The sequence below is a fragment of the Pseudochaenichthys georgianus genome, chromosome 9 (genome assembly GCF_902827115.2).
Source record: "Pseudochaenichthys georgianus chromosome 9, fPseGeo1.2, whole genome shotgun sequence".
Taxonomy (NCBI): domain Eukaryota; kingdom Metazoa; phylum Chordata; class Actinopteri; order Perciformes; family Channichthyidae; genus Pseudochaenichthys; species Pseudochaenichthys georgianus.
In genome coordinates, this window is record NC_047511.1 from 42,360,013 (window position 1) to 42,382,512 (window position 22,500).

Below are 22,500 nucleotides of genomic sequence, written 5' to 3' on the forward strand. Positions count from 1 at the left end.
CTCACCAGGGTTCATACACTTTTTCACCAATGATTTTCCATGACCTTTACCTACTTTTTCAATGACCAAAAACATTACTCTTTCTCAGCGGGACCACTGGAAATGGTTTATTTGAACATGGAACAGGCACAACATGTTTCATATGCAGACCTTATCTTCCTTTCTAAAACAAATCCAATAGTAGGCTCACTAGCTTCTACAGATCTCTCACCAGCAAAACACCTCGTCAGTTAAATGCCATTTTACGTTTCATTACTATACGATACAGTATTTATCATCATTATAGTATTACTATTTCGGCGATTAGATAAAATATAAATTATATTTGATGCAACTTTAGTTACATTTCCAAAACTTTGGGGAAAATATTGTTTTCCAGAACTTTCCCAGGGCCTGGAATTAGCATTTTGAATTTCCATGACTTTTCCAGGTTTTCAATGACCGCAAGAACCCTGCCTCACCTTCATCTTCCCCACGGCTGACCTGGCAGCAGAGCGCGTCGGCCTCAGCGCTGGCTCCATCTCCTCGGGCTGCTGCAGGAGCACAGAGCTGGGGTTAGGAGACATTACACGCTCTCTCACACGCACATTTCTTCTGATCCAGAGGAATTATACAGTAGATTAGATGGGGAGCACGAAATGGTTACACAGCAGTCTGGCGTGGTGAGAGGAGATTTTCTACAAGTGTGAGAAGCTGAAATGAGTGGGTGGTGTTAGCAGACCTTTCTCTTTCTCCTGGTGGAGCGACAGGGTGCCTCGCTGCCGGCTGCTGCTGCTGGCTGCTGGGGAGGACATGTAGAAAACCCTCAGTGTACATATAGCAACATATCGAGGGCAGTGAGAGTCTGGTGATATCAAGAGGCCGTCACTGCTTGAATGTGAAACTAATTGGTCTGTAAATCTATGATATGAACCCATATAGAGCGGTGCAGGGATGATGTCTGTTTGTAGGCCGACCCGGATGTAAGCCGCGCATGGGTTCCCTCGACAAAAAAGCAATGGGATTTCTCCAGAGGTCTGTTTTCCACAGATCTTATTTTTTACAATAGTTCAAAAACCTGTTTGATAAATGCACCTTTTGTTCAGCCAGGTAATCTCCACATGTCTCCCTTACTTTTATAATCTTTGAATCGTAAATCTAATCGCCAGAAGCAAAATGCTAACGTTATGCTATAAACGAGCTACAGCCGAGTACAGCAGGGTCGCACGACTTCAACGTCAACTTAAGATCGATATTCAAACAAACAGATTCTAAATGTCGAAGCGTTTGTTTGAACAGTTTGCCGGAGGCAGGTACTTGCTTTCAAGCAGAACAGGGCAAACACACTTAGAAGTGTTCACGTGTTCGGTGTAATGACGTAAAACGGCCTCGACAACTTCTGTAGTCCTATTCAGCCACTTGGTAACAACCATCGTTGTTCAGACACCAGCGGGGTCACTGCTGATGTATTTAATGTCGTAGAACAAAACGTGATCCGTCTCTTCAATGTGTCTCAACCACAGACCTGATTTCAAGCTGTTTTCCAAAATCCTATGGAGAAAACCCATTGGCTGAGACGAGGGAACAGGAAGTGGTCAAATGCTAACTCACTTCCTGGTTTTAGGACTCGTTCCTGCACCGCTCTATTGAGCTCTGCTGGTAACTAGGGGCAACCCACTAAAGCTTTAACGATGTTAGACCTTTATCCTTCGGTTTCTTGACTTGGTCGGAGCTTCGGGCTCTGCTTCGGGCTCTGCTTCGGGTTGCTTCTCCTCCTCTGGCAGTGACGAAAGCTCGTCCTCAGCATCCGTCAGGGAGGGCGTGCAGAGAGAAGCTTCAATCTCTGTGGACAAGAATCAGAATGGGGAAGGAAATAAGCGTGTATTTAAAATCTGAAATAAATGATTTATTCTGTTGGCGATACGATTTAAGGCAGGGTCATTATGAAATACAGACGAATATATTTATTCTAAAAAAGGGACACTATTATAGTGGAAGCGACACCTGTTGAGTCAAGAGTCCTTGCATCGTGAGGTAAATTAGATTTTAGAGACTTTTTAATGCTTTTTTAAGACTGTAAAAAGATCCAAGACATTTAAAAACAAATCAAGGCTTGGATGAATTAGTTCAACGCCTTAAGGGTCTGCTGCAGTTTGAATATTGATCATGTGCTTTTGCATATGGTTAACGATAACCACAAGTTAACGTTCAGTCTCTGATACTCGCAAACAGTTTTGACTTGGGATGCTCCGATCGATCGGCCGATACTCACTCTGTGCCGATCCATCAGGGCTCTCTAAAAATGAATTAGAGAGAGGGGGGAGAGGAAAAGAGAGAGAGAGGGGGGGGGAGAGAGAGAGGAAAATATAGAGAGAGAGAGGGGGGGAGGAGAGAGGGAGAGAGAGAGAGGAGGGGGGAGAGAGAGAGAGAGAGGAAAAGAGAGAGGAAAAGATAGAGGAGAGAGAGAGGGGGGAGGAGAGATGGGGAGAGAGAGGGGGGAGAGAGCGAGAGAGGAGAGGGGGGGAGAGAGAGAGAGAGAGAGAGAGGGGAAAAGAGAGAGAGAGATGGAGAGAGGAAAAGAGAGAGAGGGAGGAAGAGAGAGAGGGAGGGAGAGAGAGAGGAAAAGAGAGAGAGGGGGGAGAGAGAGAGAGAGAAAGAGGGGAAAAGAGAGAGAGGAAAGAGAGAGGGAGGGAGAGAGAGGAAAAGAGAGAGAGGGAGGGAGAGAGAGAGGAAAAGAGAGAGAGAGGGAGGGAGAGAGAGGAACAAAGAGAGAGGGAAGGAGAGACAGAGGGAGGGAGAGAGAGAGGGGGGAGGAGAGAGAGAGTGCTTCCGCTCATTTCTCCGTGTTATTCTCCAAAGTTAACGTAAACTTGAAAAATGAACTTCATTTGAATGTAATCATTATGTTGTTGTTGTTGTTGTTCATGGAAGCGCCAGTGAATGAGCATTAACTGAGTTTTAAACATCACTTTAAATGGAACATCCCCATAGGCCCCGCCCACATAGGCCCCGCCCACTCGATCGGTATCGGCCGATACTGATTCCGGCGATCGGAGCATCCCTACTTTTAACATCCACGATATTCCCCGTTTTCTCCACTCCTGGCTTTGAGCTTTCTAAAGGCCACTCGAAAGGAGGAACCGGAGCCGTCTGAGCGCCATGAAACAAAAGCGCAATTCATTTCCTGTTAAGTCTGACGGTGGAACGTGTAAGGAGAGGGGAGCAGTAGAGATAAAGACATGACGTTTAGTGACAATGAAAGAACAACATGACAGTATTCACCCGTCAGACTGATAGAGAGAGACTCCTCGTGGAAAGCAGTGTCCAGCGTTCGCGGCTGCAGGTCCAACGTCCTCTCTGACAACAAAGGGAACGAGCTGTTATCATACAGACACGGACAATAAGCAATAAGCAAGAGTGAACAAAGGGTAATAATCCACCTGTATCTTCCGTTACTTCAGCGTCAATATCCTCCCATGAAGGGAACACGATCTGGAGAAACAATCGAGTTAGATGCTGGATGTAACTGGTGAGTGACTAAACAACTCAAACATGTCACCCGGCTACTATATTCCGTTTTTTTAAACAAAGAACTGTTTTAAGGGCCGCACAATTTGGAAATGATTCTTTATAGTTGCAATTAGTTGGACCAATAGGAATGATACATGTTGCAACATTATTCACATTACCATAGACACATGTACATCAAACTAGGGCCGCTCGATTATGGCAAAAATCATAATCTCGATTATTTGGGTCAATAATTGAGATCACGATTATTAAAAACGATTATCCATTTACTTTGAAAACATCCATTTATTGGAGAACTAAAATGTGATCAGTGTGTTTTTAACAGTTGATTACCCTGAATATTAAGTTTAATTCAACTGAAAAACTAATAAAGTATTTAAAAAAAAAACAATCGTTTAATTTCGATTACGTTGTTTTCGTAATCGTCGCAAGCCATACTGGTAATTGCGATTAAAAAATACGATTAATTGAGCAGCCCTACATCAAACGGATGTTTTGCTTTTTAGGAGGATCTGTACCATACAATGATTTGATTACGACTACAGACTAATAAAAAACAGTCCTAGTCCTAGTATGTCATGTGGATGTTTGCAGCTGAGAGCGATCAGACTATCCAGGTAATTAAAAAAATGGTTTACGTCATGTATAGATATCAACACTATGCTAGCATCACAGAAACGTCTACCCATCTTAAAGGTCCCCTACTATGCTGTTTTTCATCAATACATTACAGGTCTCAGAAATATACAGAGCCTGTCTCTGATTGGCTGAACCACCAAACAGATCATTGCAGCATTACCCATAATCCCCTCTGTTTCAGCCCTGTTTCCAAAGTGCTGATTCTCTGTCTGTTACTTTAGATGAAAATAAGGAGCCCCTCCCCACGCCCCTCTGAGAGGAGATTCAGGTGATAAGTGGGGGGGGGGGGGGTTACCTTGGTTGCTGATTGGCTAATGGTTACACAAGACAACACATCATTATGACATCACAAAGTGGCCAAAATCTGATCAGCTCATTTTCAGACAGGTATTTATAGAAATAGATCAAAAAGAGAGAGAATCTTTGTTCCTGAAACTTTCAGAGTCTCTTTACACAGAGGGGACACATGTTGATGTAGAAGAGACATAAAGAAGAGGGGACACATGTTGATGTAGAAGAGACATAAAGAAGAGGGGACACATGTTGATGTAGAAGAGACATGAAGAAGAGGGGACACATGTTGATGTAGAGGAGACATGAAGAAGAAGGGACACATGTTGATGTAGAAGAGACATGAAGAAGAGGGGACACATGTTGATGTAGAAGAGACATGAAGAAGAGGGGACACATGTTGATGAAGAGGAGACATGAAGAAGAGGGGACACATGTTTATGTAGAGGAGACATGAAGAAGAGGGGACACATGTTGATGTAGAAGAGACATGAAGAAGAGGGGACACATGTTGATGTAGAGGAGACATGAAGACGAGGGGACACATGTTGATGTAGAAGAGACATGGAGAAGAGGGGACACATGTTGATGTAGAAGAGACATGAGGAAGAGGGGACACATGTTGATGTAGAAGAGACATGAAGAAGAGGGGACACATGTTGATGTAGAGGAGACATGAAGACGAGGGGACACATGTTGATGTAGAAGAGACATGGAGAAGAGGGGACACATGTTGATGTAGAAGAGACATGAAGAAGAGGGGACACATGTTGATGTAGAAGAGACGTGAAGAAGAGGGGACACATGTTGATGTAGAAGAGACATGAAGAAGAGGGGACACATGTTGATGTAGAAGAGACATGAAGAAGAGGGGACACATGTTGATGTAGAAGAGACATGAAGAAGAGGGGACACATGTTGATGTAGAAGAGACGTGAAGAAGAGGGGACACATGTTGATGTAGAAGAGACATGGAGAAGAGGGGACACATGTTGATGTAGAAGAGACATGAAGAAGAGGGGACACATGTTGATGTAGAAGAGACATGGAGAAGAGGGGACACATGTTGATGTAGAAGAGACATGAGGAAGAGGGGACACATGTTGATGTAGAAGAGACATGGAGAAGAGGGGACACATGTTGATGTAGAAGAGACATGGAGAAGAGGATTTTGTATAATAGGTGACCTAAACATTTAAAACATGTCTAGCAGCGTCGTCACCTTTCCTCCCTCCTCCTCCTGAGGGTCTTCTCCCACCGACGGCACTCTGCGGTTGCGAGGTACGGCGAATGTCGGCGAGGCTCCGAAATCCGTGGGGCTGCCGAGGTCCCGCTGAGTTTGGGATTCGATCGTCTGCGGGGTCTTCAGCACCGAGCGCGGGTGGAAGCTCCCCCGAGGCGTGGGGGCTCGGGCGGGGGTGGAGCCCTTCTGCAGTGGGGTGCTGGGGGGCAGCGCCTTATCGAAGAACTCCGGAGAGAGCGGACAACCAAAGCGCACACTCTTCTTCTTCGTCGTCGCCGCATCCTCTCCTGAAAAGACAGAAACACCAACTGCAGCCATTGACCTTTTCTCCCGGTAGAGGCAGAGGGGAAGGACACTTGCTATCAACTCCTGCTAGCTAGAGACATATAGCAAGACATGGAATACAGGACATCATCTATTGCAGTGGTGCTCAACTGGTGGGTCGCAGATGAGAGAAGAGAAAATTATTGAACTCTTGAAAGAAAGTCAAACTTTTATTTTGAAAGCCCGATTTTCTAACGCTGAGCACGCAGTCGGCGTTGCACTGGACGTACCGGAGACCATAAACGGTTTTGAAAACTTCTGTCACTAGTGATCATCTTCTCAATAAAGCATCTTTGCTGATGTTTTTTCGAGTCTTCTGGCCAATCAGAATCAAGATAGCTGCCGGAAGTCCCCCGGAGAATAACTTTGTGGTAGAACTATTCTTTATACATCCATGGGTACGACTTCAGATACAAATGAACACATAATGAAATACGACCCCCGGTCTGATGACTGACAGGTCACAGAACAATGGGGGCTATCTACCCTTACCCACAATTTAAAGTAATTCACACAGACTATCTACTCTTTGCTCTTCTCTCTGTGAGGAGCAGCAAGCCGTCAGAACAAAGTGACAAACAAACAATGGCATAACATATTATTAATATGTCGGGTAGTAATAGATGTATTTATTTTCCTCTCAGAGTGTACCAGAATGCGTAGTTTATGTTAGTATTTCTAAAAATCTCCTGGGGGGAATCAGCATGTGGGCCTTTCTATGTTCTACAGCTCAGCTTTGTTTCCATCATCTCATTAAACCTTTTTTAAAAGCATACTTTAGTTCTGTGAAGGGATATAAGGGATATATGTACTGCACTTTAATTAATATTGAATGCTGAAAGGCGTATATATATATATTACAGCACGATTTCTTGTTGAATAGATTTGAGTGGTTCAAAATTTCGGGTCGCGATTTATTGACAAAGGAAAAAGTGGGTCCCGAGGCCGGACCAGTTGAGAACCACTGCTCTATTGCATTTTGAATGACAGACATGACATTTTTCTTAACTTAAAAATGCAAGACTAAACACTTAACTTTGATTGACCTCATTGCTTTCTATCAACTAAATATAGCCTCAACACTGAATAAATATCCACATTTAAACCCTCTCCCCCACAGCTACACACTCCAACACAGGAAACTCAAATTCTGTGAACTTCCTGTTGATAATACAACTGAATAGCAGGTTGTTATCTGTGCATAAAGCGAACCTCAAAGGCAAGTTGAGCTGAGATTAAAGGGCCGTTACTCATGCATTGCCACTGAGAGTGCTGTGTTTACCTGGGGGCTTCACCTCCTGCAGAGAGGGGAGGGAGAAGTGGGAGAAAGGGAGGGATGGAGACGCTTCACCAGGTGGTGTCTGCCCGGGGCTTTGGAGTTCAAAGACCCTGTCCTGTTGAGAGAGAATACATTAGGCCCCCCTTCTGTTGCACTGTAGTTCAAGGGGCTTCACAGAACAGGCCAATACATCCCCCTTAAAGGTCCCCTATTATACTGTTGTTCATCAATACATTACAGGTCTCAGATATATACAGAACATGTCTCTGATTGGCTGAAACAACAGATCATGGCAGCATTACCCATAATCCCCTCTGTTTCAGCCCTGTTTCCAAAGTGCTGATTCTCTGTCTGTTACTTTAGATGAAAATAAGGAGCCCCTCCCCACGCCCCTCTGAGAGAGATTAGGTTACAAAGAACTCAATGGTGCTCTAGGAGGAGATTCAGGCGATAAGGGGGGGGGGGTTACCTTGTTGCTGATTGGCTAATGGCTACACATGATAGGAGATGTTTTGTGCATATTACAAGTAAGAGTCAAATTAACTTGCAACATCAAAAACATCAAAATGTTTGACCGCTATGGAAAAGTACCCTATGCACGTTGGGTTTCAGGTTTATTGGCATATTGGACAGCGATTGGGCGTTTTAAAATTGTGACATTCAGTTTATGAAAAGTCCACAGACATCTCTACCTTAAGAGAAATGTTAAAACACTCTCTAGCGACAGACTACGTGGATACACAAGTCAGAATCGTCAAGTTCATTCATTTTAGGGGACATAAATATAATAAAAACATGTTGAGTGGAAGAAGGGTTTAAGTAATAAAAACCAGATTCATCTTATTATCCAGCTCTTGGTTTCCTTTACATCTCTATACTATAATATTTAAACCTGATCCACAAACAAAAACATGTCGTAAGATCTCGTCTGTAAACGGATTGTTTTTAGCGACAGCTGTCAGCACTGAGCGAAGTGACGAAAGCTCGATTTGAATGCTGGCTGAAAAGAGCCGGTTCAAAATGTTGGTCGTGGCAGAAATAGCACAGAAATGGTTAGTTAGCATTAGCGCCATCACCTTAAAGGTGGGGTAGGTACGTTTGAGAAACCGGCTCGAGATACACTTTTTGTTATATTCCATGGAAAGCTCTTAACATCCCCATAGCAATGAATATCTGAAGTGCTTTGACAAAAAATCCATTAAAAAACGTCATCTGTGGAAGCCGTGGCGCTGTAAAAAGTACAACGGATTGGATTGCCGCCCTGTCTGTCAGCCTTCCATCTCGTGCACGCACAAATGTATCTCGTGCCCTCATTGGGCGCATCGCAGCAGTACTTCAACGACTCGCCAGCAACAGGCGGCCACTTTCACCAGTCTGCTGACGTCACGTTCGTGTGTGTTGGAGGAGGTGCTCTGTAAGGAAGTCTGAAGGAAGGGGCGGATTCTTTTCGGCTGCGTACTTTCAAATGTTAGTGCACTCGAGCCGCTTTCTGAAACGTACCTACCCCACCTTTAGATACAGCTGTAGTAAAGGGGATCGGTAAACAGAGGCCTGTCAAGTCTTCGAAAATGGAAGTAAGAACATAAGGACAAGCGGAAACACTTAAAACGGTCACGGTAACATTTCTGAACATGGCGTTTTCTCTCTCGTTGCCTGCATGACCAGACGTCCTGAGCCTTTTAGGGAAAGACAGCCGTTTGTGGGGGAGGAGCCGGTCACCTGCTGTGTGGCTGCAGCGGAGAGGCTTATGATTACTGCTTGTGCCACCACGCTGCACCGGAAGTGTGCTATCCCGAGACTGTGGGCAAAGGCCACGACACGCTTCATTTAGGAAATATATAGCTTGGTTAGTTAACCTGACACGACATCACCCACGTCACTTCCCATTGGCAGATAAAAAACGCTTGAATCTGGTTGTGCTGGTGTCTGTTGTCGGCCTGTTTGTGTTAGAGCGACTACAAGGAGCGACTGAGCTCGACAGAGAATTAAAAACAACCCATTCGATATGAGGAAAAAAAGGAAATCTACGTCCGTTTTTAAACAGGGAATTCAATTGGCACCCATTTTCAAATATTGTCTGTGGCAGGTAAACATTTCTTGGCAGGTAGGTTTCCTTATAGACGAGAGCAGAGGTATGACACTGCCTGGTGTCGTTTTATCATACCTTAAAGCTGTTGTGTCATACATTGCCTTCATGCCTCCACAGAAAGGATGAAAAGCGTCAGTTAATTTGTTTGTATCCGAGGGCAACAGTTTAATTTACATTGAGGTTAACACCAATTGTGAAACGGCTGTAATGTGATGAGTGAAAGGAGTATATGTAGATGGTGCACTAAATGAGAAACACTGATAGTCCAGTGTTCGCCTGCGGCCTGCCACTCGTCCACCGACAGACTGAAAGACATCGATCCTCTGGAGCAGGGGTGTCGCACTCAAATACACAGTTGGCCAAAATAAGAAAATGGGTACTAGCCGAGGGCCGGACCGGTTCAATGCAGAACGTATTGAAATGAACTTACTGCACATATTAAACCTGGAACTAACAACGCTTCAATGATTGCCTCTAACATTAATCATTAAATAATCAGTTGCATTCCTTTCTTATGGCTCTATCTGCAGCTTCTCCAGAGTCATTTCTTATGAGTACATTTCCCCACAGGCCGACAGCAGCTTCAACAAAACAACTTCCCTCAAAGAGAACCAAACATGCCCTGTTGTCGTGAGAGAGAAAGTGCAGAAGGAAGCATCCATTGAACTCAGTGTGCTGCTCTGAGATGCTAGCTCAGATACTTGGCGTCTCATCTCGGGTGCAAGGTCATCAATGTTTGGGGTCCGGCTCTTGCGGCTTTCACACCAGCGCTTTTCAGTTTCTAGCTCCGAGCGGGAGCTTTTCTGGTTCAGCTCCGGTTTCCCTTTTCAGCTCCCGCTCTGTGCACACCGCCCACTGGCGCTCCAGAGCTGCCCTTGCTGCGTCATGACGTCACCGTTTACATCGCTGATTTGCCCCCCAACGGCAGCTCACAACAACAACAACAACTGCGTCGGGTCGATGATCGTGTTGCTTTTAATCACACGAAGCCAGAATAAATTGAATAACGACTTCTCCAACCTTATACTTTTCTCCAGAGTGCCGTGGTTCATTGTTTATTAATGTGTTTCTGCAGCATTTACCGACCGCTGCAGTGCTGCTCTTCCACGGGAGTTTACTCTCCCGTTAGCTCCCGGTTAGCTCACACTGCAGCGGCCGCTCGAAAGTATTCACTGTCTGACTCACACAAGCAGCTGATGCATATCCCCAGTTCCCCTTAGCCTAAGTGAATGTGTGTCAGTCTGAATTGACACTGTTTGGTATCACAACGCTGTTATGAAAGTTTCTCTGGTATAAAACGGGTGATGTTGGCATAGCAACCGAAGCTAAACTGACTACTTGCATCCGATAGCTGCAATAATACAAAACAACACGTCTGCCTCTCTCCACAATGATCGATAACAGTGAACGGATGGTCAAAGTAAGGCACAAATAAACAGAACCACACGAAGCCTGGTTAGTGCTGCCTGACTTTATAAAGTGTGTTTATAGGCACTACTGCTTGTAGGCAGGCATAACATTCGACCCATGGGAGGTGGGTTTAGTTTCCTGCACGCCTCGACGTAAGAGAGACGTAAGCGACGTCACCTCTTAGCTCCAAAGCTCTTGCCTCTGGACCGACAATTTGTTGGAGCTGGAAATGAAGCGGATTCCGGAGCTAAGAGCCGGCGCAGCTCCGGTGTGAACAGGAAAACCCGGCGCTTTTCAGGCTCTAGCTCCGAGCCGGAGCTGAAAAGGCGCTGGTGTGAAAGGGGCATCTGAGCGGAGGAGACCCTCAGGATGGAGGGAAGGTGTGTGTGCAATATACCGGCGCGCCAGATCTAATAGTTATTAGAAATTATCCTGCGGGCCGAAATTAAATCCACCAAGGGCCTGATTTGGCCCCCGGGCCTCGAGTTTGACACATGTGCTCTATTGTTTTTAATGTGGTCATATATTGACGCCAATCATCAACCCTCAATGAGAACGTCTAATTCAAGGTTCAAAGCTTTTCTTGGTCATTCGTACGTAGCTACAGTGTAGTTATGACGATGACAATCTTAGGTCCCAGGCTCCTCCAACAGGGCAACGCAATAAAACAGATAAAATAGTGCAAGTAAATACAAAAAGAAAAATAGTGATAAATAATTTCTAAATTGCAGTTGGATGGATGTTGTTTCAAAAGGTCAGGTGTTTATCAGTCTAATTGTTTACCAGCGGATCATGTGTGTGGGCCCCTTGTCGACACAAACATGCACAGGATCCTTGTCATTTGAATATGACTGGCAGAGACCAAGTACCCAGATGGATTTCTCATGTATTTTAGAAATGACTTATTCTTTCTAAATGAAAATTCCTAAATTAAAACATAGTCAGGGAGTTGGACTACTTGATATATTCCATATTTGTATACCGTCTGGTTCCAGCGACTCAGCATTTACAATTCTAAATCGCTCTACAGAGATTTCAGAAGACACATAAAATATTGAATGTCGGGGCTACATCCCCAGTGACCGGCTACAGCGGAGATCAATGTTTAAATTGTGGCCGGCCGCCATTAATACATCGATGTTTATTCTGTATATGTATGTTTGTATGAAAAGTCTTGTGGTCTCTAGTATTCACTGTGACTTTCTCTCCAGAGTAAGAGTACGGTCAGGCTGTTCGTCAGAGGGATCGTCACGAGGGGAAGGCAGCGAGCAGAACCACAAGTCTACATTCATTTCTCAGGGAGTCACTTCTAAAGGTTGTGTGTGTGTGTGTGTGTGTGTGTGTTGCAGTGTGTGTGTGTGTGTTGCAGTGTTTGTGTGTTGCAGTGTGCGTGTGTGTGCATGTTGCAGAGTGTGTGTGTGTGTGTGTGCGTGTGTTGCAGTGTGTGCATGTGTTGCAGTGTGTGCGTGTGTGTGTGTTGCAGTGTGTGTGCGTGTTGCAGTGCGTGCGTGTGTGTGTGTGTTGCAGTGTGTGCATGTGTGTTGCAGTGTGTGCACGTTGCAGTGTGTGCGTGTTGCAGTGCATGTGTGTGTGTGTTGCAGTGTGTGTGTGTTGCAGTGTGTGTGTGTTGCAGTGTGTGTGTGTTGCAGTGTGTGTGTGTTGCAGTGTGTGTGTGTTGCAGTGTGTGTGTGTGTTGCAGTGTGTGTGTGTGTTGCAGTGTGTGTGTGTGTTGCAGTGTGTGTGTGTGTTGCAGTGTGTGTGTGTGTTGCAGTGTGTGTGTTGCAGTGTGCGTGTGTTGCAGTGTGCGTGTGTTGCAGAGTGTGTGTGTTGCAGAGTGTGTGTGTTGCAGAGTGTGTGTGTTGCAGAGTGTGTGTGTGTTGCAGAGTGTGTGTGTGTGTGTGTCTGTGTGTGTGTGTGAGGATCTAACCTGTTGGTTGTTAGCATGGGATATGAGCACGGCGTGGGCCTCGTGCTCAGCTTCCCTGGATGTCAGCGTCTCCTGTGGAGATAAATAAGGAAGTCACAGTTTGTAATCTGCCTCTCAGCGCCACGACAACAAGAACACAATATGTCTGTGGATACAGGAAATGGGAATGTATCAAACTGCTGTGCTTTGAGGGAAGCCTCATATTGCACTTTACGAATAGAAGCTTTCGACAAAGACGAAACAAATGTGAAGATAAATAAATAAACGTCAGCACTCAGTGCGTTTGTCTCTTTTTGGAAGCTGAAAACTAGCATCCAGTTCAAAATAAATCAGCAGATTCAACGGAGAGGGAAAACCTCTTAGGTAAATTATTTAAAGCAGTCAAGTTAAGAGTTAGTACCTCCAAACTGAAGGGGGGGGTAGGAGCCTCTCTACACTGCATCTGGCAGCCCTGCAGGGGGCCCAGGCGCCTCCTCTTGCCGGGCGGCGTCTTTGGGCGGAGGTTCTCCTTCCCTTCAGAGGGGCTGTTCCCATCTGACAGGCAGACAGACACACGGAGATAAACAAACGGGACTTTGGGACACCTCGGTTAAAGATAAAACGGCACATATCAAATAAACATATCGTCACAAAAACACAGCTTGAATTCCAACTTTGAAGAAAAGTTGATCAAAGCACGGCAGACAACGTTTCCCTTTGGCATCAAGCAGCTCAGAGACGTGACGCTTATGACGCTAATCAGAAGGAAAGTCTGCTGGAACAGAGTTTATCCTGCGCCGCGCATTAATCCACCGCCTCCAGACATCATAATGAAACCCTCCTGGCATAGATCCTGGTTGAGGAATGAAACTATTAATCCTGTAGCAATGAGGCGGCCTCACCAGACAGATCATCTCTTGTCTTGATGCATCCTCCAGAGTTGCCGTGCTGCTTTGGCTCGGGATCACAGATCACACTCTCCTCCACATCCATCAGGCTCTGGAAGGAGGCCATCTTCTGCCTCAGCGAGGCGTTGACTTGGGGAAGGAAAGGCCCACTCCTGACGGGCTGAGGAGAAACAAACGCATTCGCTCAGTGATGAAGCCTGACAGGCCGCACACTCCTGAAGTTACACGAGTGGTATGACCGACAGGCAGGACGTCAATCACACGCTCCACACACTGGCCCTGAATCACACAAGTTATCCGTTCCCACAGAATTTGATTCTATTTGTGGGAGCACCCCCCCCCCCCGTGTTGTAAATGAGTGAGCCACACCGGGGTTCAGGATCTGTGGGGTTTATTCTCCCAAAAATATAATTAGCAAAGTGATTTATTTATTTACATTAGATTACATACATTTAATTACATACATTTAATTACATTCTCCCTGGAGTAACTGAGGGCTCAGTGCCGAGTTCAAATCCCGCCTGGAACACCACGACTTGGATGTCTAACAAATAAACTAAATAAAATGTGGCTCGGCTACACAACGCTTCAGATGTTCAGACAATGTGCAAAGTTTGCAGCCTTTGTCTTGACATCCGATTTTTCTCAGGCTTCCTGAACATTCTAATGCCCTATCTTCTGGGAAGGCCTCAGGACCGGGTCCATTTATGGAGATCTTTAAGCACGCAGCCAGGTGTTCTCCTTGGAGCTGGTTCCGGTGGTCTGTTTTCACCTGAGGATGAAGCCAAATGGAATACCCACAAACTGAACTAATAAAGAAAATGCATAATAATTTGTTGTGCTTTTCAAAGTGATGCTTTTTCTGTTCATCGCGTTCACAGTTGACACTAGAAACGGGGATAACTAGTCCTATGCCCGCACGGAGGCTCAGGCAGGGGTACCGCTCAGCCCATTCATCAAATTGACCATGCTGCGTGTGGTATAGCCATGGCTTAGGCCCCGGCCACACGAGGACGATAACGGTAAAACGCATATGCAATCGCAAAAAAGGCTCCCGTCCACACGCAATAGACACCGGAAAGTTTCTGTCCACACGAGACCGCTCCGTTTAGCTCCAACCGCTGGAGAAGCTGCAGTACATATGCCAAGCCTGTAGGTGGCGCTGTAACTTCCTCCACAAAAGCAGCGAAGAAGCATGGTTGTCATGGTTTCCCTTCTGTTTATTCTCCGCGGTGGGGGCCGAGGGAACCGGGCAGAGTTTTTCGCCAGTGTATTAAAGTTTAAATCTTCCGGACAAAATGATAAAAGTGCCGGTCAAAGGTCTTCTTTGTTATTTATTGAGCTTTAAAACAAATGAATAACGACTCTATATATTATAATGATAAAATACACGGAGCCTCTCTTTTTCCTCCCTCTCTTCGGACAGCGCCAGTGTCTGTCTCATGCAGCAGCTGGTCCAGTAATCAGTGACCCGGCCGACAGTAAAGATAAACATATTTATAACTAGTTTAGGGAGTTTGAGAGGTAATTAAAATAGGTAAGGGTGATGATCTGACTTGAAGTGTGTGTTTTGCTGCAGCGGGAGGAGCTGCAGGTGAGCAGAGCTGCGTGTCTCCGTCCTGTCAGATTAGACTTCACTCGCGTTTAGGTCCATATCGAGAGAAAGATAAATAATCTGAATTCAGGGTGCAGTTTACTTTGACGCGGGGTGAGCAGCAGAGGTTGGGAGAGGCGGGGCTATTGCCTCATCATTATTGCTGTAGATGTTGCACAAACAACTGTAGCATGGTCAATAGCGTCCGGAGCACGCTAGCAACTCTGCGATCCGCCATTGTTGTTGTTGTTGGTGGCGAAACACTTCAGCACTGGCGCGGGGTAAGCGGAGGTGAGCAGAAGAGGTGGGGAGAGGCGGGGCTATTGCGCAATCACTATCAGTGATCTGAAAATGTTCGGATAGGGCGCACACACGGAGCCGTTTGACCCCCCAGAGAGTGGCGTATGCATTTCTATCCACCTTGGGACCCGTTATCGTTTCCTCAGTCGTTTAGTGCCGTATTCGGTCGTCCTCGTGTGGCCGAACGGTCTATATGACACTAAACAGTAACGCAAACGACCGAATTCGTCCTCGTGTGGCCGCAGCCTAAGAGTGCAGCGAGAGGAGATTGCATTATTCCACTCAGGAAAAGTTCTTTCAGTCAGTCTTCATTGTCTGTTAAAGCTGCTCAGCAGTGGAACTCGATCCCACCTCCAATCAGAGACCAGACCACATTCCCTTTATTTAAAACTCAAAACCTGGTGAGTGAGGAATCAGCTCTGCCAACACTGACCCAGCCTTCTGCTCCTTACAACCCACCGCCTGTGTTTTAACATGTTCTTTTGTTTTAATGTTCTATATTTTAAATTGTTTTATTTAAAGTATCCCAGTAATGACTGTTGCTTGTTTTAAATGTATTGTATTTACTTGTTTAAAATGAAATGTGTTTTAGGTTGACTTTTAAAATCTGTCCAGGGACGACAGATGAAAAATAGCCTCTTGGATAACTGGCACGTTTACAGAAATGTTCATTAATGTGCACTGTCCCTGTTAAATAAATGAATAAAGGCAGCTGCACCCTCTTTCATTCAGCATTCCCATTATTGCTTTATAAATGTCTTGCCCCCTCGTGTGTCCACTGAGGTTCGTCAGGCCCAACACATCTTCAACAAACTCCCCCTTTGCCTCATCATAACAACTCACAAACACCAGCAACTGAGCATTGTCAGTGGTGTCAGTGGACTCACCCACAGCTAAGGAAATGCACTGTGCCTTTTGTATTCCATCACAAAGCTGATGAATCAAATCACCAGCCAGTCTTTATGTTCTTCTGGTTGCTGTGGTATCTGAGAGGGGGGTTTGCTTGATTTGACCTGTTATTTCCTCTTTGTGTTTGCCTTCACATGGTCTCCATCACTTCAGTCATGCTTTCTTTTATACTTCTGTTATTATCCAGTGGAGAGTCCTTACCTGCTGGCCTAGTTCAATCAAAGTGGTTACTTTCTTTTGGCTGGGCAGTGTAGTTTTACACACCGTCTTATTTGACTTTCTCAGGACTTAAAACAGTTTTTTGGGGGCAGACCGCTCAAAGAAAAAAATATATTTGCACACGTAAGGTCATCATCTTAATAGTTTTGGTAGGTGAAACTAGGCTACTAGCTACAGTACAGATGGAACTAGATGAGCTGTTAACTCTCGATCTGAATTTTTTTTTTTTTTTTTAAACTCTCGCTCTGACTCAGACAGGTTGAAAGAGACGAGACACACATTTTTCCCACCCGCATTCCGCGAAGACCCGCCCTACTGTGCCTCTGATTCGCAGATTGTTTGGGGGGGGGGGAAACGCTGACGGGATACTGAATGTGATTGGACCAATGCGTTGACAGACACACACAGACAGTGGAACAGGACATGCAGAGCGCTGTTTGCAGTCTATGGACATAGCGGATCAGTTTGACTCGTTGCGTTGTGGCGATGTCTCGCAGATAACACAGATAATACAGATAACACATGTGAAAAGTATAATTTGCTCAGAGTCCAGAGACAGCTGTGGTTCGGTCCGGAGTCCGTACTTTGAGGATGCCTGGTCTATATGACACAAAACGGTAACGGAAACGACCGTTATCGTCCTCGTGTGGCCGGGGCCTTAAATGGAGGCATATTCAACCACTCTGGATCAAATCCAGTGCGTCTATGCTTGCTGCTTGCTTCACAATTACAGAAATGAGGCACAGAAGAATAGAAATGATGCCTCAGAAATCTGGTTTTCTGACCACCTGACCTGCTTCTATATCTCTGTGTTTTCTGTCAATCTCACCTGCTGCGGCTCCCTGACCCTCACCTGCTGCGGCTCCCTGACCCTCACCTGCTGCGGCTCCCTGACCCTCTCCTGCTGCGGCTCCCTGACCCTCACCTGCTGCGGCTCCCTGACCCTCTCCTGCTGCGGCTCCCTGACCCTCTCCTGCTGCGGCTCCCTGACCCTCACCTGCTGCGGCTCCCTGACCCTCACCTGCTGCGGCTCCCTGACCCTCTCCTGCTGCGGCTCCCTGACCCTCTCCTGCTGCGGCTCCCTGACCCTCTCTTGCTGCTACACTAGCACTGGTTGAAGCCTAGAAATATTTCAAACAAATTAATTGGATAGCTAATCACACTGGTCGGACTGTTCAGCTTTCCTGCGTGTGTTTCTATAGGTACTTAACCCTCTGGAGGCGGTGGATGCGCCGGCGCGTCCAGGTGCGCATCATTTTATGTAATTAATCATATTTTCGATTATAAGGAGTAGAAATATGATTCAGATATCTGCGGAATCGCTGGAAGAGTAGCTTTCCAGCGGTATCTCCAGTGAGACTGTAACCAGGGCACAGCAGCCAATATGGCCGCTCAAAGCAGCTTGACTTTACACTGTGTGGGATTGGTGGATTCGTGTGTCCGTCAAGGAAATCTCGGCCGGCAGCCATCATGGTCTGAAATGACCAATGGACATCGAGAAATCACTAAGGGCCTACCCACCAAGTAAACAAAACATAAACCACGTGTCTCCCATCAGTTTACGTCTGTGTGGAGAGAGAGAGAGAGAGAGAGAGAGAGAGAGAGAGAGAGAGAGAGAGAGACAGAGAAAATGGCTAAAAAAAACGTTACAGTTGCCGACTTCGCTAGAGATTGTTTTCGCTAGCAGCAGTGAAGATAGAGCCTCAGAACCTGAAGTCTTCGACTCTTCTGAAGAAGAAGAACACAAAGACAACAACAAGGATCCATTTGGACATGGGTAGGTGTAAATATTACAGTAATAGTGTACTGGCAATGTGTGGGGAATACCGCGAAAATGAACAATAGGTTTATTGATATATATTTTTTATCGAGTCATGAACTTTTTCTTGGGACAAAATAGACTCCATTAGCAAACGTTTACTCTGTGTTAACGTTATGTTGGTGTGTAAAAGTGAGATTACATGTGTAGATGATTAAATTAATAATGTATTCGTCCCACAACGGAGACATTTACATTGACATGTTTTTGTCATCGATTATTGTATCATACGGTTCTGTACAGACGAGACTTTGTAATCAGATGTAGCCTATGTATATGTGTGTCTGATTTTATACTGAATGTAAAGTAACTGGAAATACCTGTGTGTGTGTGTGTGTGTGTGTGTGTGTGTGTGTGAGAGAGAGAGATCGAGAGAGACTCCTTCTCCAACCTCCCAAACTTTCTTTTTATGTGTGCATTGTTATTTGTGCAACATTTTACTTGAACTTTATTTCAATGAAATTAGTTGTAATTATTGTCCTACATTTTAATTTGTTTTCCAGAGAGGTTTCACAGCTGTCTGGGCCTAGTGGCCCACAGGTAGCGGCGTTTATCCAGGAGCCAGAACATCCATCTGTGCCGGCCCCCAGGTCAAGATCTACTGTGGCTCAAGGGCCTTCACCAGAGCCATCACCACCAAGGACCAGCAGACCAGCATCACTACAGCTGCCTCCACCTCCATCTGCGGCTGCCACCAGGTCAAGATACACCTCAGCTTAACACATGTTATGCTAAATTAAGAAGCATTTAGTATGTCTCAAATGATCATCACTCAGAACACATGCTGCTGATGTTAAGCAACTTTTAACAGCAGCAATAATCCATTAAAAAAGGTAGAATCAGACGCTGTCTATTGTTAGTTTACCAAAAACATGCTTTAGGGAAAGAAGTGAATTATGGGGTAGAAATGTCTTTAAAACTGTAATTTGATGTGTATTTGTTTTAATGCCATATAGACATGTTATAGTTATAGTTACTGTGTCTGACCAATAACTTAATATCCACTCTCAGGCCTGAAGGGTGCACGTCTTTGATTATTAAATATTGGGTGAGGGATCACTTTCATGAGCTCTCTATTCGGCGGTTACTTTATAAGTATGGAAACCTTGCGAGTCCTGGCGAAGATAGGCAGCAGCAGTTACAGAACACAAATAACAACAATAACAGAGAACACATATGGTCACACTCAGAGCATCATCATACAAGGCATCTACAGACAGAGCTGCTGCTTCTCGGTCATTAGGAAGTACTTTGAACTTGTTTAGAGGGACCAGCTCCTGAGATTCAGTCAGCGTTGCAGCGGGTTCCAAGCAAACGGAGCCGCTTTATTTAAAAGCATTTGCTAGTTCAAACAATTCATACATTTCTGCTTTCAACTGATAGCAGTCAACACGGGGGAAACACTTATCTCACCGTGTGCTAATGACGAATTAATGTGTATTTGGTACCAGATCAAAATAAGCTAATCTTGCATAAACTCATCTGAAGTCTCCTTTTGAAGCTGCAGTGAAATGGCCTGAAAGAAAGTGATTTAACCGAGTGCACATACAGCTTGTGAATATTTACTGTGGATGTGCAATACTGCTATTCGTGTAAAACTACTAGTAGTAATGGCAGTGAGGCCAGTCTTTGTATGCATCTGATGATGAACACAACCGTACAGACGCCACACGGTCATAGATGTCGGTTTCAATATTTGATGACAGAGAGCCCATCAAACGCCTGGCTGCGATCTGAACATTGCCTCACACCCCGATATGATGTGGCAGCTGGTGTGCAAGATGTTCTCATCTGCACCCTGACAAAGATCTCACCTCTGGAGTTCTGGAGCCTGGCGGTGGCGGAGTCTTCATCCTGTGCTGTGCCATGAAGCGTATCAGGGAGTTGGTCTCTGGGGAGCCTCGGACACCAACGGAGGACCTCCGCCTAGCCTTCAATTGTGCCAGGCGAGACTTATCTATAGAAGAGGGGAAAGAATGACACTTCAGTAGAAAATCAAAAGTTGCCGTACGCAGGAAATACAAAATTCCCTGTGATGTTCCTTTGCCTCCGATTGAACGCCTCAGTGGTGCTGTGTAGTGCTGAATTTGGTTGTTAGTAGGGCTGTAGCGATACAATTAAAATCAATGTTTTGATGGCATAAAGTACCATAAACATACCGTCAGTTTAAATGCTGTTTTATACTGAAAAACCAGAAGTTCTTGTGCACAACCAGTTGTTAAGCTTTTATTCTGAAAATCCTTCATCTCCGGTTAGCATTTAGCATGTGGCTAATATACAATTTCCTATAGAGGTGAATTTAGTAGCGATATGACACGGAGTGTTGCACACCGAAACCTACTGATTTCAACACTACAACTATAGACGTCGAGATATTATTATTGCTGAATATTAAATGAAGGTACAGTTTATTTGAATACGTTTGTTTACAGACGTGGGTAGCATGAGACAACATTCGGAACTACCGGAAATGATACCAGCCGTGAGGTATTTTTGGAGTATTGATTACAGCGTTTAAAATGTATTAAATGAAAAGTCATGAAAGAGATAAGGAGGAGAAAAGGCGTGTTTAGTTATGTATTTAAATGTACAATGTCTGAATCCTCTGTAATGCGCAACAACGAACATTGGAGACGTGGAGGGCCGATCCCCAGCAGCACCAACCGGCCCACAGGGAGGAGCCAGCAGAGATATATAACAGCTGGAGAGGTGGAGCTCGCTCTCTTCCCTTCGCTCATGAGAGCCAGAACAGCTGTTTTTCTGACTGAAACATCTTCTGCTTGTAACATTACCGCGCTTTTTATTAATTAAAGTATACATTTGAACATTCTCAGAGACTCAATTAGTCTCCTTTTTAAAGCTTCTCTCCTGGACGCGAGGATAACGAACACAGTTATCAGACTTAATGTATCGATACCCGCGGCTGAAATATCGATACTTTCTCGGAAAACTAAATATCGATATATATCGCAGGATCGATTAAATTGCACAGCCCTAGTTGTTAGTATGTTTCTTTTTGGAAGGTGTACATACTAATATCACTGGTTATAAAAAGACCTACAGTAAATGTAAAAATGTATGGTTTCTTACAGTTGTGTGCCTGATATATACAAAGTAAACATGCATGTAAACAAGCAGATTAACATAAAATAAAGACCAGTGCTCTCACCTTTGTGGTTTGGTAATGATGGAGTAAAGCTCTTGACAGAGATGCCAAACTGACACGGCGTGAGGTTGCAGAACATCATGGGGGCGGTGGTGTCATTTAAAACTGGATGAGAGTCCCCTTTCGAGGGGGTCAACATGCTCTCCTTCTGATCTCCATCAGTTCTATTTTCCAGGGTAGCCATCTGCATAGACAATTTGAAAACAGCTTAATTACACCATGAGCAAATGTAACGTAGAATCACATTGGTAGTATTGACAAGGGGAAATGTAACATGGTTAACAGGTCGCTAAAGTCATCTGTATCTTCTACAGAGGAGCAAAAATAATTATTACAGAATAATGTATATAGTATGTTTTGATTATAAATATTTATGCATTAACTTGTTTATCAAGGATGGTAAAGGTGCAGCTAGTTTTAATTACTTTGTATATTGTAGGGTAGCTAGTTAACATTACTCCAGGTGTAACTAAAGTATTATTTAAGTGTTGATTACATTTCACATTGTTGATACAAATGTGCAAATAAACTAAGACATTAAATAAATGTGGTGGGGGACAAGTACATGATTTACCTCTGAACTGTAGTGGAGTAGAAGTACTAAGTAGCAGACAATTGAAATACTCAAGTAAAGTACAAGTAACTCAAAACTGTGCTTAAGTAAATGTACTTTACATCACTGGTTTTCTTAATATTTAGTTACAATCAGGCTCAAGCTTGTAGGTCAGAACAGTTAACAGTTGTGTGAATTAAACATGTATGTGAATAACGTCAATAACGTTAAAAGAAATAGTAATGTTTCAAATACTTTTCCCAGCATGATACTTATAAAGTAAGCTAGCATCCTGCTAACATTAACAAACTCTGCTAACACTTAGCAACCATTGGCTAGCT

The 22,500-nt window shown here is 44.7% G+C and overlaps 1 protein-coding gene across 1 annotated transcript in view; it reads right to left on the reverse strand.

The window, feature by feature from the left end:
- Positions 1–434: 434 nt before the first annotated feature.
- Positions 435–22,500, reverse strand: part of cdca2 (cell division cycle associated 2) — a 22,674-nt gene continuing 608 nt past the window's right edge. The window contains exons 2-13 of the mRNA XM_034091344.1: positions 21,610–21,790; positions 20,255–20,397; positions 13,594–13,759; positions 13,113–13,246; positions 12,713–12,784; positions 7,290–7,401; positions 5,663–5,970; positions 3,420–3,471; positions 3,262–3,336; positions 1,680–1,822; positions 722–781; positions 435–533 (exon numbers count right to left, since the gene is read on the reverse strand). Coding sequence (XP_033947235.1) covers positions 435–533; positions 722–781; positions 1,680–1,822; positions 3,262–3,336; positions 3,420–3,471; positions 5,663–5,970; positions 7,290–7,401; positions 12,713–12,784; positions 13,113–13,246; positions 13,594–13,759; positions 20,255–20,397; positions 21,610–21,790 — 1,545 coding nt within the window. The remainder of the gene's footprint in view (positions 534–721; positions 782–1,679; positions 1,823–3,261; positions 3,337–3,419; positions 3,472–5,662; positions 5,971–7,289; positions 7,402–12,712; positions 12,785–13,112; positions 13,247–13,593; positions 13,760–20,254; positions 20,398–21,609; positions 21,791–22,500) is intronic.